This window comes from Oryza sativa, chromosome 5 (genome assembly GCF_034140825.1).
Source record: "Oryza sativa Japonica Group chromosome 5, ASM3414082v1".
NCBI classification, from domain to species: Eukaryota; Viridiplantae; Streptophyta; class Magnoliopsida; order Poales; family Poaceae; genus Oryza; species Oryza sativa.
The window spans coordinates 18283846-18298693 of NC_089039.1; the positions used below are offsets into that span (position 1 = coordinate 18283846).

The following is a 14848-nucleotide window of genomic DNA, read 5'->3' on the forward strand; positions in this document are numbered from 1 at the left end:
TAGGGATTAAGAGAGTATAAGTTTAATTAGTAACATCTTGTATACCAAATAATTTTTATTAAATATAATAGTGAATGTATTTTTAAAACATTGCTATATTTTTATAAATTTAATTAAATCTTAAATATTAGACTTGGAAAGAAATCAAAACGTTATATATGAATCGGATGGAGTACTTAATACTCCCTCCGTTTTACTAGGTTACGAGACATTTTAACTTTCGTTAAAGTCAAACTATTTTAAATTTGACTAAGCTTATAGAAAAATATAGTAATATTTATAATACCAAATTAGTTTCATTAAATCAATAATTGGATATATTTTCATAATAAATTTGTCTTGAGTTGAAAATATTTTTTTTCTTTAAACCTAGTCAAACTTAAGTAATTTGACTTTAACCAAAGTCGAAACGTTTTATAACCTAAAACGGAGGGAGATTGAACAGATTTTGAAACAACTTACGTATAGAATTTTTTTTGAATAAAACTATTTAATTGTTCGACAAATATGCACGTGAAAAATGAAAAGGTAGAAGCTGGGAAATGAGAGAAAAGAACCCATAGTAGCATACAAATTACTCCTCAATACTGCATACAAATTACAAACAAACTCGAAACACATCACGATCAAAATTCATCTCGACAACTCATCTTCTACCTTAAGATCCACGAAATCAATACAGACAAACAACCACTCTAGCAGAGATACCCCAAAAAGAACAGAAAAAAAAAACAAGAGGAAAAGAACACAGAGAGTCGCATCTGAATTTCAACAAACTCTGGATGCATGAGGGCCGTGCCTTAGCTCAGAGCAAAGGCTGAAAAGCTTGCAGCCATGGCGGCTTCCTTCCTCCCTCCCTCCCTCCCTCCCTCAACAATGGTGGTTTAATTTGCTGCTAAAATGAAAAAAAAAAGAATTAACTAGGGGCACTTGGGGCCTCCTCGCTTGGTCTTCCAATCGTTGTAGCAGGGGCACGACTGCTTGTTGCCGTAGGTCCCCGGCAGCACGCAGAGGCAGGAGGCGCAGCACTTCTGGCAGAAGAACATGCACGGCTTCCTGTACGCCGTCGCCGAGCACCTGTACGCGCACCGACCCCCGCACTCTGCCAAACAGCATTATTCCACCGATTGCTACTTAATTACTCCTAGTTAACAATGCTTAATTGATTGGTTAATTCAGCGAGAGATCGATGGAGATTACGTGTACCTTGCGGCCGGAGGCTGCCGGGGGTCACGCCGTACTGCAAGAACGGATCGGAGAGGAGGACGAAATGAGCGCAATGTGGATTAATTTCATAATCTGTGATCGTTTTGATGGGCGTACCATGGGGAAGGCGGTCGGCTGCTGCGGCGGCGCGGTGGTGGACGACGACGACGACGAGTTGTTCGCCGCCGCGGTGGAGGTGGAGTTGGCAGCGGCAGCAGCAGGTGGCGGCGGCGTAGCTGGCGGCCATGGCATGTAAGAGGCCTCGGCCTTCAATGGAGAAGATATCAGAATAATACACGAGGCCGGACAATTGTTTCCAATTCAAAGAGAGACTTAAGAGACAACATCAGCAAGATAGAGAACCTGGCCTTGCTGGTAGGAACTGAGAAGCATCGCCGCCATCGCAATGCAGCAGAGCAGCGCTCTAATTCTAACCCCAACACCGACGCCCTCCATGGCTGCTGATCAGCTCAGGTGCTCACCCCAATAACCACCCTGAAGTGAACCTATCTCTCGCACTCACTCACTGGCATGCAAGGCAGAGGAGGTTTCTCCGACTCCTTGATCTCCCTGTGAGACTCTGAGTCTGTGAGCTCGTGAATGAGCAAACGATCGATGCACAGGAAATACGATATCCCCCTTGGATTTGGCCCGTGATGAGAGCTAGCTCTCCTGTGGCTGTGCTGTGCAGCCAGCCGAAAGCACCGAAATGGCAAGAACGCAGATGGTCAGAGACGCTATATAACGCTGTGTCTTGGTCTGTTTCCTAAGCAATCACCTGCAGAGAAGGGCAATAATGCATGGTGCGGTGCGGTGGTTGCACACATGCGCAGGCGGTTGGAAGCGGACGATTTCTCCTCGGTTTGGTAGTTTCCGGCGCGTGGCATGCCGCCGTGGGCACTGAGATCCACTACCTCAAAAGCACCATGACTCTATCACTGACATATGGATCTATGGTTCATCGAACTCATATGTTAGTGTCAAAGTCAGGTGATTTGGAAGGTGGAGAAGCCTGATCCGGTGTGTAGTAGTTGTTGGTGCTGTTACTGTTACAGTTCTCACCGGTGAGAGAGCCATGCAATGCCTGAATCCTGATGGGCTCCCTGAAACTGTTCCTTTTTTTTATTTTCCCGCAGTTATATACTTGGTCGATGGCCACATGAAAAGTTCTTTTTTTTTGTTTGTTTTTGGGTCGTGAAGAACTCTGAATATTTAAGACTGCATGAAACGCCAAACAAGAAAGTGGATTGGTAGGAGCTCTATCCAATCAATCTCACCGAAAAAGATTAAAATTGTCTTGGATTAATTCAGCTTGCGCAATTTTTGTTTGAATTAAAGAAAAAACAACAAACACCACAGCCGCATATATATACACACAGGACAGGAGGCCAAGAATTGATGTTGAAATGATGCTGTCTATCGACGCATGTTTTGCTCACATGCACATGCACCCCGTATATATGCGCAGGAGAAAGAACCAAAGGCGACTGTGGTGGATCGAGGACCAGCGCCGTGCATGCCGTCTCGCCGCATGCAAGTAGCTAGCCTAGAATGGGGAGAAAACAAGCCCCGTGCGTGTGGGCGCCTCTCTCCTCTGCTGAAGTGAACTACCGTGCGTGATAGGTCAGTCAGGGAGGCATAAAATCGCTTTGGAGCTATCTGACGAGATCTCTAATTCACCTCACGTACTTTGAAGTTGAGCTGTCCAAATCCAAGTACTATAACTTCTGAGAGAATTTCTGTGGAGTTATCTGGGAAAACAATGGCCCGTGTTCTACCTTTGGCATTTCCACTAAGCGGGGAAACAAAACCTAATATATTAACGTGTAATCCTTTCGCGCGTGCAGGAAAAAAGTGGGAAAAGAAAACTACTTTCAGAATTGCTAAATGACAAAATCGGAAGCTCGGATGAAACTAAGAATTACAGGTACGTAGATGTCCAATAACACCCTGCCTGCTGATGTTGAAGAATCAGCAAATAAAAAGTAAGTACTACATCTGTCCTAGAATATAAAAAATTTTACGGTTGGACACGGTTATCCTAGAATATAAAAAATTTTACGGTTGGACACGGTTATTAAGAAGTAGTAGGTAAAAGTGAGTGGTGGAGGGTTGTGATTAAATGAGTAGTGGAGGTAGATGGGGAAAGTAAATGGTGGAGCGTTGTGATTGGTGTTGGAATTAATAGATGGGCTAAGGCCCATTCGAAGATTAATTCTTTAGAAAATCACAAAAGCCCACCTCATGGGATGGCATGCATGTGGAGTTTAGTACCACCTTGCTTATTCTAGGAGAGGGGGACCTCCTTAAAAGGGAGAATGACCTCCTAGCCACTCGAAGCATGTTGTGGTGGAGAGAAGAGGGGGAACACAAGCTCGCCTCAGGCATGCGGCGCGTGTGCACGACGTACGTGTCGAATGGTCCGCAAAATTGGCTCCTCACCCTTGCACGACGTACGTGTCGAATGGTCCGCAAAATTGGCTCCTCACCCTTGCGCAGATGCAACCTCCTTTTGCATTTTTGTTTTGCTGCAGGAAAATTCACTTATCCGGTTCGGTTATGCGGAGTGGAGATCGTGCGGCGCCCTGATCAAGCGACCTATCTCTATATAAACCGAGCCGCCGCCTTCACGCAACACACGCAAAATCAATTTAGGGTTTGCCTCCTACTCTGTACTGCGTCGTCGCTCGTAGATTATTCCATCCCGCTCGCCGGCGTGCACCGGCGATCGGGAGAGCAGGTCTCCGGAACCTCTGCCTTCGACGTCCTGCACCGGGAGAAGGCGGCAATAAGGTTTTTGGGAAGCGCTTCGCGCGACTGCTCCCTATTCGTCCGCGACGGCTCGCCTTCCTCTCCGCTCGCGTGCTTCGCGCCTTCGTCGACGCTCGCAACCGCGAGTAGTTCTTGCCGAGCAACCGGTCTTTCCGCCACCTCGGTACGTGTTCGACAAGTTGCGCATATTTGATCTGTTCATGTTTTACTACTTAATTTACATGTGTAGATCTAATGATGTGTTAATGCTAGTATACTTATATAATGTCATGATTTATTTATGAAATATATTAAATCATTATATGCCTATATTCTCAACAATTGGTTGGGAAGAGAATGTTAGTGAAGAAGTTGTTATATTTTGGGACAAATCCTGAGAGTTAAAAGTTGCTATAATTTATGATGGAGGGAGTAGTGTTTTACGATCGAGTGAAACGCCACGTACACTACATCTGGTTTCGCAAATCTCAATTCCTTAAGGGTCCTTTGAATTGTAGGAATGAAAAAATGGAGGAATAGGAAAAACATAGGATTCTGACAGGAATGTAAGTGTAAAACAGAGGATTGCAAAACATAGAAAAACGTAGGAATGATAGTTTGATTAGACCACAGAAAAAACACAGGAATCGGATGATAGAGATATACTCAAAGGATTTTTACCAAGAAGTTAGACCTCTTGCTACCCCCTTTGAATTGGAGGATTGCCATAGGAATTTTAGAGGATTCAATTTCCTAAAAAAATTTTTCCTATAAAACCCTTTGATTCATAAGAAAATATAGAAAATTTTCTATAGGATTACATTCCTATAGGTCAATTTCATAGGAAAATAAGCAAGAGGTCCAACCTCTTGGAAACTTTCCTATGCTTTGCTTGTTTCCTGTGGTGGTATCAAAGGGACTCTCTTCATATTTCCTATGTTTTCCATTCCTGCAGGATTAGGAAAACATGCCACTTTAATTCCTATATTTTTTCTATTCCTATGTTTTTCCTATCCTGTGTTTCAAAGGGGCCCAGTTTCCTCCAAAACCTATATGCAATAAGACATTTCATAGAAATTTTGTAGGATGTGAAAAACTTCAATCCTTTGAATTAAAGGGCTACATAAAAAATTTTGTATAGGATTTAATCCTACTAAATTCTTTCATAATTCCTTCCTTTGATTCAAGGGCCCTTAGATTGCGTTTAGAACCCCTTGCGATAGACGATCTTCTCCCGTGACCTTGAGCATATGTCTCACATTATCTGTATCTGTGAGAAGGAATCTCATCAATCTTCCTGCTGCGACCTGCGGGCGACAGGGTCCTCCACTCCTCGTCACACCTGCCGGCCGCCCGGCCGGCGCAGGGGCGTCCCTCCCTCCCTCCCTCCCTGCACCGGCCACCTGTGACGCGTGCAGTGCAGACTACCTCGCCTCGCCCTCGTCGTCTCTGCAAATCTGCACGCGTTCGCGTTTCAATTCCTGTGTGCTGCTGCCTATCCTGGTTCCAGTCTCTCAAAACCTGGCCCTGTCGATAGCCAGCTTCCAAAGAATCGGAAAAAAGTTTGGTTTTCAGCTTCTGATTTCTAATTTATTTTTTAAATTATATAGCTATTAGAAAATGTTCGTGCATTGTAACGGATAAAGACTATTTTAATCTTATTTATATTATATTATTTAGTTAATATGAGATTCACTCTTAAATTCGGTTGGATATGTATATTTTGTTAGAAAATCATGAGTTACAGTTAGGTGTCTGATTGTTTTAAGTTAGTATGCGAGTTTTTAAAGAGATTTCTTAGGGCATGTACAACGGTCTTTATTAGTGATCTCTCTATTGCCATGCAGGTAAATTTGATGACATGGAAGAAAGAGAAAGGAGTATGGTTGTTATGCATAACAATGTCTTAGAGTCGACTCTTAGTATTTATTAGAGCAAATTTTGTTGCATGGTGGTGAAAGAAATGAAAGAAGAGTAAGAAAAAATATTTTAATACATTAATGATTAGAGACTATATTGTCTATAACTGTTGTAGGATGCTAGTCTCTAAATAATGTAGAGCTCATATCTGACTCTACCTTTGTACATGCGGAAATCCTGTTTGGCGATCGATCGCCCTGGGGATGGATCAGCGATCGATCGCCCTGGGGATGGATCAGCGATCGATCCCCTCCCCCCTCCCTCCCTCCACTCCTCCACCTGGTTTCATTTTTTGACACCGCATTACTTTCCTATTTTAGTAAATTTATACACCTAAAGTTTATACACCTCAAGTTTACACATATAAAGTTTAGAGACCAAAAGTTTATAAGTCAAAAGTTTATATATCCGATTCAAATTTGAATTTGAATTCAAATATTTTTTTATATATAGTATTTCTATACATCTAAAGTTTATACACCTAAAGTTTATAGAACTAAAGTTTATAGATCTAAAGTTTATAAGTCAAAAGTTTATATACTGTTTTAAATTTGAATTTGAATTCAAATATTTTCTATATATAGTATTTCTATACATCTAAAGTTTATAGATCCAAAGTTTATAAATCAAAAGTTTACATACCCGATTCAAATTTGAATTTGAATTATATCCGATTCAAATTTGAATTTGAATTCAAATATTTTCTATATATAGTATTTCTATACATCTAAAATTTATACACCTAAAGTTTATAGACCCAAAGTTTATAAGTCAAAAGTTTACATACCCGATTCAAATTTGAATTTGAATTCAAATATTTTTTATATATAGTATTTCTATACATAAATTTTTCTAACTTTTGTTTTTTTAAAAAAATTGTGTGTACTGTAGTAAAAAGAGAAGAAGGGGAGGAGGAAGGGAGAGAAGAGGGAGGAGTACAGGGGGAGGCGGGGCCAACCGATCGCCCATTAGCCTCCCCCTTGTACATGCCTTTATACTATTTCTTCTATATTTCCAAAAGTGAACGAACTTTATCTTCAATTTTTATAATACCAGTAGATATATTATCAAAACCTAGTAACAGTAGATATATTATTAAAACCTAGTAACTGAAGACTCTAGAAAAGAATCTAAAACATTAAGGGAAGTTAAAGATTTTGAAAAAAGTTACAGCCGGTAGAAACTCTCCGAAACAGCATCTAAGTTGGGTTGCATGCACGGGTCACTCGCTGCGGCCACCCGTGTCTCAGTTCTCTGCATCTTGCAGAATGTACAACCCTCGTCCAGACCATGAGAGCAGCAGAGATGGACCAAAATGACAATCCATCGACATCATCTGTTCGGTTCCAGTGAATCGAATGTGTGCAGAATAGATTAGCCAAGCCAATAAACTGTCACTTTGCTAGCATGTGATCCGAAAGTTCATCATCGTGCGAAATGACCGATTTGGTGCGTCAGTAAAAAAACCAGGATGAATTCCAAAAAAAAAAAAATGCCTAGCAAGATTCATGTGAAGGCAAGTGATATGATATCGCCAACTCTGCTTCCTATACAGTGTTGAGAGGCTGGAAAGGACCAGAAAAGAAAAGGCCCCTTGGGAGGGGGGGGGGGGGGTCTATCGATTCACCTTTGTTTGCACAACAATAATGGCTACAACCAGCAGTGCAGCATCAGTTTAGATGCAAATCGCATCATAAAACCACAAACAGCCGAATGGTGCGAAGCTTATTCACGCATCCAATAATATTAATAAAAAAACTGATTTCCTATTCAAGTTGTGTAAGAAGCATAACCTCAGAATAAAGGTTATGCAGATAAAACACAAGAAAACTGGTCCTCTGTTGACACAGATTGGTTCGTGCAACAAAAAAAAAAAGATCTAATGGAATCAGTAACTGAGAATTCTCAAGATCCTTATTTTGCTTGAGGATGAGAGGCAACGAAGTCAACTGCCGTTTTGATGGAGTCAATCTTCTCTGCCTCGTTATCTGGGATCTCGAAGCCAAATTCTTCCTCAAAGGCCATGACAATCTCAACTGTATCCAAGCTATCAAGTCCGAGGTCCTTCTGGAAATGAGCATTTGGTGTCACCTGCAACATTTATTGGATAAACAAATGATTATTATCGACAGTGGCAACATCTACAAATATGAACCAACATTCCCTAAACTAACAGAGAAATATCATTCCATGCCATTGAAAGTTCAGTGTCTAGCGAATAACAGAAAATATAGACAGACTACAATAGTACCACTATAACCCAACAACGATAAAAACTTCCCCCATTTGTTTGGCTGCTAGATAATTCTCAGTGTTTTAAAAACTGCACGTGCCTTGCCATATTGAACAGAAAATGCAGGTATGCAAGTATACAACTGCATGAATTGCTGTCTAAAAATTCTTGAAGGTAAGAACAAACTTCTTTGTTGTACCAGTGTATCAGGGAGCCTGGTACAAGTAACATCCACGAACCACAGCAGGGTTTCTATTAAGGCTATTAAGGCATATGCAAGTAACCTCTTCATCGCAATTTTTAGCTGCTCATTGAGACTAACATATCTTAGGCATGGAAGGACCTATATCCCTTAGAAATAGTCCACAGAATTTGGAAATGTAATTTAATCAAATGGAAGAAATATCAAAACAAGCAGTAGCAGAACACACTCAAAACAGGTTGAAATAAGAGCAACACAGTAGCAGGACAAATCAAACAAATGATGCTAACATGACTAACAGGGGCGGATCCAGGAAAGATTAACAGGAGGGTCTGAACAAACTATATAAAATTATAGTCCCCTCTTTTAATAGATGTATCACAGAAAATTTTAGTGGGGTCTTCATGGGGTCTCCCTTGGTTACAATACGGGTAGTAGGGTCTCGAGACCCCAGAGACCCCATGGTGGATCCGCCACTGATGACTAACAAACATACATTAAGCATATTATGGAGACTATTAATAAAAAAAGGATTATAATTGTTATCCAAATTAAATTAATTATTTTGATCTGGAACAGAGTCACAACAACTGTTTCATCAAACATAACATCTTGATGCAAGTGGAGAGGTAAACAAAATTTATTGATAATATATTGCCCCACTTTCAAATTGTGCAAACAGATAAGTCTAATACCGATGACTTTTTCTAGTAAATTAACCATTTGCCAACTTCAGCGATCAGATGAAAGTGCATCCAACAAGAGGTTCACTACTTCCAGATTTTGCTAACAAAAGCAGAAAATTAAAATACAACACAATACTATATGTTATCTTTAGCAGCCAAAAACGAGACAAAGAAAACATATTCCCACTCAATGCAACACATCGCTTCTAATCAAGATGGGGCCACTGGGTAAACTATTCAAATTTGGTATGTGGCGTCTAGTAGTGCAAGTGAAACCGCACTAGAGGCACCAAAATGTCAAAATTTGTCTACACACAAGGATTAATGGAGCTAGGTCATCACAAGAGTGTTATCATCCATTGACAGCCTAGGACGGACCAAATCAATCACGAATGACATATGTTCCTCAATCAAATTTTCGTAACTAGTATACAATCTAATCTTCTAACAAAGTGCAAGATTTGTTTCTTGTCCTACTCCTATCCCCTAATGTTTCAGGCTCGGCTCCAATTGATCCACCAAGACCAAAACTTTGCAACTTCTTACGCATATACAGAATCTCTTTTCGGAAGAAGAAAATCCTCTCCATTCCAGGAAGCAAAAGGAATGCGACGCGAATAAAAAATACACTACACAGCCCGAGCACGCCTAGATCCGAATCCGCCGTGCGGTGCGCGTCGGCGACCGTGCTCACCTTGGAGGGCTCGACCTTCTGGAAGTTCTTGACGACGGAGACGATGCGGTCGGCGACCTCGCCCTTGTCGAGGAACGAGCCCTTGGACCCCTCCTCCGTCGCCGACGACAGGAGCCGCGCGGCGGGGACGCTTCCCGCCGCCGCGGCGGGACGAGCCAGCACCGGCACGCGCAGGTGGCTCAGGAGGGCCCTCCTCGCCGCCGCCATCGCCATTCCTCCTTGCTCGGTTGGTGGGTGGGTGGGTGCGTGCGGAGAGGTGAATGGCGACGTGGACGAAGCCTCGCTGGTCCGGGCTGGTAGGACTAGCCCTGACAAGTCCGGCCCATCTGGCCCAGCGAGATGGGTTGATGGGCCGGTTGGAGCCCAACTTCATGGGCAAATCTATATTTTCTAGGAATAAGTTCATTTTAGGTCCCTCAATGTGTCGCCGAGTCCGAAATTCATCCCTGAACGCAAAAACGGATATAACGTATCTCCCAACTTACAAAACCGTGTAAATAAGGTCCCTCGGCAGTATTGTTCCCTGGTTTTGGATGACGTGGCGCCTACGTGGCTCCTTTTACTAGGTCTTTGTCCTACGTGATATTGACATAGCGCTAGCGTGGCAATTTGATCCAAAAATAAAAGTGGTAAAATTAAAAATTAAAACAAAATATACAGGTACTTCATCCGTTTCACAATGTAAGATATTCTAGCATTTCCCATATTCATATTGATGTTATATATATCTAGATTCATTAATATCAATATGAATGTGGGAAATGCTAGAATGACTTACATTGTGAAAAGGAGGAAGTAGTCAAGAAGATAAAATAGTGGGACCCACATGTCCCCTCACCTCCTCTACCTTGCGGCGCCAGCCCCGGCGATGATGGACCACACGAGGTACATGGAGGCGGCACTGAACGGACCGCAGAGGATGCCAAAGAGGATCCCAACGCCAGGAGCTCGGGATGGCGGATTTGGATGTTGGCGGGGATGAAGTGGAGTTGGTGGATTGCCATCGCCCGCCGTCATAACCGACCACATCCTCGGCCTGCTCCTCCCTATAGCCTTCGTGGCCCATCACTGCCCTCTCCCACGCGCTCATCGGCTTCATTGCCTACCACCTCCTCGCCTTCTATGCCCATTGCACGCTTCCCGATGACTCTTTCCACGCCTTCCTCGACAACCACATTTTCTTCCACCCCTTCGCCCAGTCCTCTCACCACCACCTCGCCAGATTGGGCCCGCGATGCCGAGTGGGAGGACGGCGCCGAAGGGGACGACGATGAGGAGGATAGTGAGAAGACGACTCCCGTGACGATGGTGGTCATGCGGCGTGCAGTGGACCCCGTGACCAGGCGGCGCAGCGGTGAAGACCTGATCCCTTCTTCTTCCTCCTCCATGCGCACAAGGATTCACCGCTGGCAGCCGTGGCTAGGGAGGGAAAGGAGAAGGGGAAGGCCCACAACTCGTCATCCTTCCTTCGCCCATTGGCCTCGCCGCGCCCATCTCTCTATCGCCTGCCGATGCTTCACCCTACCTGCTGTCGGCCGCCGCTCGCCCCGCTCCACTCCACTGGCCTACTCTGGCCGCTGCCGCTCTGCGCCCTCTGCCGCCCACATGCTGAAAGGGGAAGGGAGAGAGAGGAGTGGAGCGGTTGCCGCCCTTCTCCCTGCTTCGCTTCACTGGCTCGCTTCGCGCCCCGGCCGGCTGCTCCGTCCTGTCGCTCTGCCCACCTTCTTGCTGGGAGAGAGAGGATAGAGAAGATAGATAGGATGGGAGTAGTAAGGATGATCTATGGGGCCACATGGGCCCTACTATTTTTTATTATATTGTGTGGTAGCTGACATGTGGGTCCCATGGGTTTTATTATTTTTTCGAGATGAATTGCCACGTAGGACGAAGACCTAGTCAAAGGAGCCATATATGCGCCACGTCAGTCAAAACTGCCAAACTGCCTTCTAAACCACTTTGGGATTTATGTTGCACTGTTTTTGATAGTTGAAGGACCCGTTGTATCTGGTTTTCCGGTTGAAGGACGAAAATTGGATCCGCTGACAAGTTCAGGGACCTCAGATGAACTTATTCCTACTTTCTATAAAATTATAACCCACTAAGTATAAAGCTCAACATGCAACCATGCCACATCATCACCCACTAGCAATATTATATATTTAGCCTTATGCAAGCATACATCCGTTGACGCGAAAAAACCAAATTTCACTGTTAACAAAATCATCATCTACAATATATTTAATTCTACAAATCAATATGCAAGTATATCCAATCATCACCCCTCATGTCATTTGAACAATGTTTTAACAAATAGAACTATCATTTTTATAGTATTTAACATATACTTATCAACATATTGAAAAAATATACTGAGAATTGCTTAGTAATCCCACAACAAAGCGTGGGGAATCACCTAGTTTCTAAGGTATACATACCGACGATGCTTTAGCTAAAAAAAGGAAGGGGAAAAAAATCAAAGATGCACTAACTATAATAAACCAAAATAAAGAAGGGACTGTCTATTACACATTTCACATGAATCATTCCCTCAAAATCTTACAATTTTTGAGCCGTTGGATGGCTTCGAGATTCGTTTTCCTTTTCCCCTTAACGCCCGCACGTCCGAAATGGTGCTGGCTTCTCACCATCGCCCAGCGTCGCTGGGAGGCATTAACGATGCTGGCGAGTCCCTTCTCCCTAGTCAGGCCTCTTCCCTCTACTCCCCCTCTATCGAACGGCAGTGAGGAGCCCCCACGCTGTTGTCTTCCTTGTCTCTGACAGCTCCCCACAACCGGATCCGCCACCATTGGCCGTCGTCTCCTAATGGGTTGCTCCACATTGCCCCCGTCACCAACACTAGCCGTTCCACCGTCTAACTTCAAGTCGTCGTATTCCATGGCCATCCCTCTAAGTCTATCAACCACCCGCTTCTTATCCCTCCCTTTCCCACCCCTTAAACCCTCGCCCAACCCGAGACCCTAAGTTGTAGGTTGTCTGCTAGAGTTTGGGTTGTTGTCGGCGCCGAAGAAAAAGAGGAGGTCGCCGAAGTTGGAGGAGAAGCACATGAAGCATGAATCACAAAGCGCATCCAATGACCCAAAAATATGTGAGATTTGAGGAAGGATTTTCTTCAATTGATGGTAAGACTAATAATATTAACAAGTATTTTCTTCTCATGCTGCTGATGCGGAGGCCTAGAATTGAAAATGACCGCCACATAGATGGTAAAAGCATTGAAAACATACAATTGGATATGTGCCACTTCATCCACCGCAACTGCTACCATAAAGATGGCATCTTCTTCGATCCCGATGACCACTATGCAAAAGAAGAATTTTGTAGTAATGGTGAAGTGGTACTATTCACTATATTTATTTACAGTTCTCCTCACAACAACAGTGGCCCTCTGCATGTGGAGGAACTGGATCCTTTTCTAGATAGTTGTCAGCAAATATCGGTATAGACCTCCGTGAGTACTTATTTACGATGGGACATGCAAGTCACAAAGTAAGCCTCAAAAAGCTAAGAATTGAAATGAACGAGAGTGCTAAGAGGACTTGGGGAAGTGTTAAAAGCTTGTAAGATTCATATAATGCACCCAATCAATTAGTTCTGAATGTTGAACATTATACTGAAGAATGATATTATTACAAACAAGCAAATGGGTGCGTAGTACCTTCTCCACACATAACTAATTAATTAAACTTAAATATGGTTAGTATTGTTGTATGGTATTTCAAATTAATAATAAAACTCAAATAATATGATTAATGTTAACTGCACTTGAGAGGGTAGTATGTGGTGGGTGAGAAGGATCCGGATCCTCCGCCTTTAGGGGAAAAAGGCAGAGACGCACAGTGAAATGAGTATGTTGCTACAGTGCAAAACAGTGAGATGTACCGAGCATAGTCACTATTCACAAATCACTATAGCAATCGATCTCATCCGTTCCCTACAAATCGGATGGCTAAAAGCAGCTCAAAGTCACGATACTGTTCACCTCTGACTTTAACCCCCTAAAGTCAGAGGATCTCAATCCAGGCAGGAAACAGGTTAGGATGGTGGATCTACTGGCTGTGTGACAACATGGTTGGTGTGACCATGTGTGCGCGCATGTTTACTTTTTCCTTTTTCCTCTTTTTTTGGGAAGGGAGTTGTAGTGACCACTTAAGCTATTTGGCAAAATTTTGAACCAAGAAACAGTAAACTAGTTGGCACCCTGCGTCTTTGTCACGTGTTTTCTAGTTTTATCGTCAAACAAAATTATAGTTTTAAATGGTTAGGTGCAACTCTCTCTCTATATAAAATATATAATAATGTGGATTTATATATGCCTTATGTTATTACAATACAATTCATGCTTTATTTTTCCAAGTGTCAGTGTGTATTGCTATAATATATGAATATTATTTTCATGTACAATATGGGTATCGTTGTAGTTAGACAGTTTGCATCTCTCTACTTCACTGAAGTTTTTTCTGAAAATAGATTCAGGTAACGATATCTAATAATTATATGCTATCTTATCATGTATAATAAAAACAAAACACACATATTAAACAAAAATTGAGTTGTATTTGGAAAACATGGTGTTATGCACAAAATATGTAACAGTGCTATGTGTGACTATGAGGTGGAGCAAAGGAGGTGAATGGATAACTAATAAATGATTGAATTGGATGAATAAGTAGTTTCTTGATCCAACAATTTTTATCTTTGTACTCCCTCCATACTCGTAAAATATGTCGTTTAGGATAGGATTGTGCTTACCAAGGAGTGATTAACTAGGAGGTATTTTCCCTGTCTACCCCTATTAAATAGGATTGTGGGTGCATTTCATACGAGAAAGAACTAAAGCTCAGTTGGCTCTTGGAGCGAGCCATGTGTTGCGAGTACCTGGGTTCAATTCCCGGTGGCCACTTTTATTTTGCTGGTTGCTTCATTTTACATGGGAATGTTTGGGCCCTACATGGCGCGCCTGTGCTCGCGTTTTCGCATCGGCTGGGCGTAGCGCGCGCTTGGACATGTTTTGGCGCGCCATTTTTCATTCGTTTTTGATTGGCACGTGATTTTTGCAATGGCGCCGTATTTTTAGCGCGCAACGTTTCACCGTGCCTATTTAAATGGGGGTGTTTCCCCCGGCCTCTTCTCTTTCC

At 42.9% G+C, this 14848-nt stretch overlaps 2 protein-coding genes across 2 annotated transcripts; both read right to left on the reverse strand.

Moving 5' to 3' along the window:
* Positions 1-543: 543 nt before the first annotated feature.
* On the reverse strand, positions 544-1917 carry LOC4338619 (protein GAST1). The gene is made up of 4 exons (XM_015783496.3): positions 1570-1917; positions 1324-1473; positions 1207-1240; positions 544-1102 (listed from the first exon to the last, which is right to left on the reverse strand). The coding sequence occupies exons 1-4, from the start codon at positions 1660-1662 to the stop codon at positions 921-923; spliced, it is 459 nt and encodes a 152-aa protein (XP_015638982.1). The 5' UTR covers positions 1663-1917; the 3' UTR covers positions 544-920.
* Positions 1918-7591: 5674 nt separating this feature from the next.
* Positions 7592-9960, reverse strand: LOC4338621 (acyl carrier protein 2, mitochondrial). Its single transcript, XM_015782617.3, has 2 exons — positions 9693-9960; positions 7592-7968 (listed from the first exon to the last, which is right to left on the reverse strand). Exons 1-2 carry the CDS (start codon positions 9903-9905, stop codon positions 7792-7794), a joined length of 390 nt encoding a protein of 129 aa, XP_015638103.1. The 5' UTR covers positions 9906-9960; the 3' UTR covers positions 7592-7791.
* Between the last annotated feature and the right edge of the window lie 4888 nt (positions 9961-14848).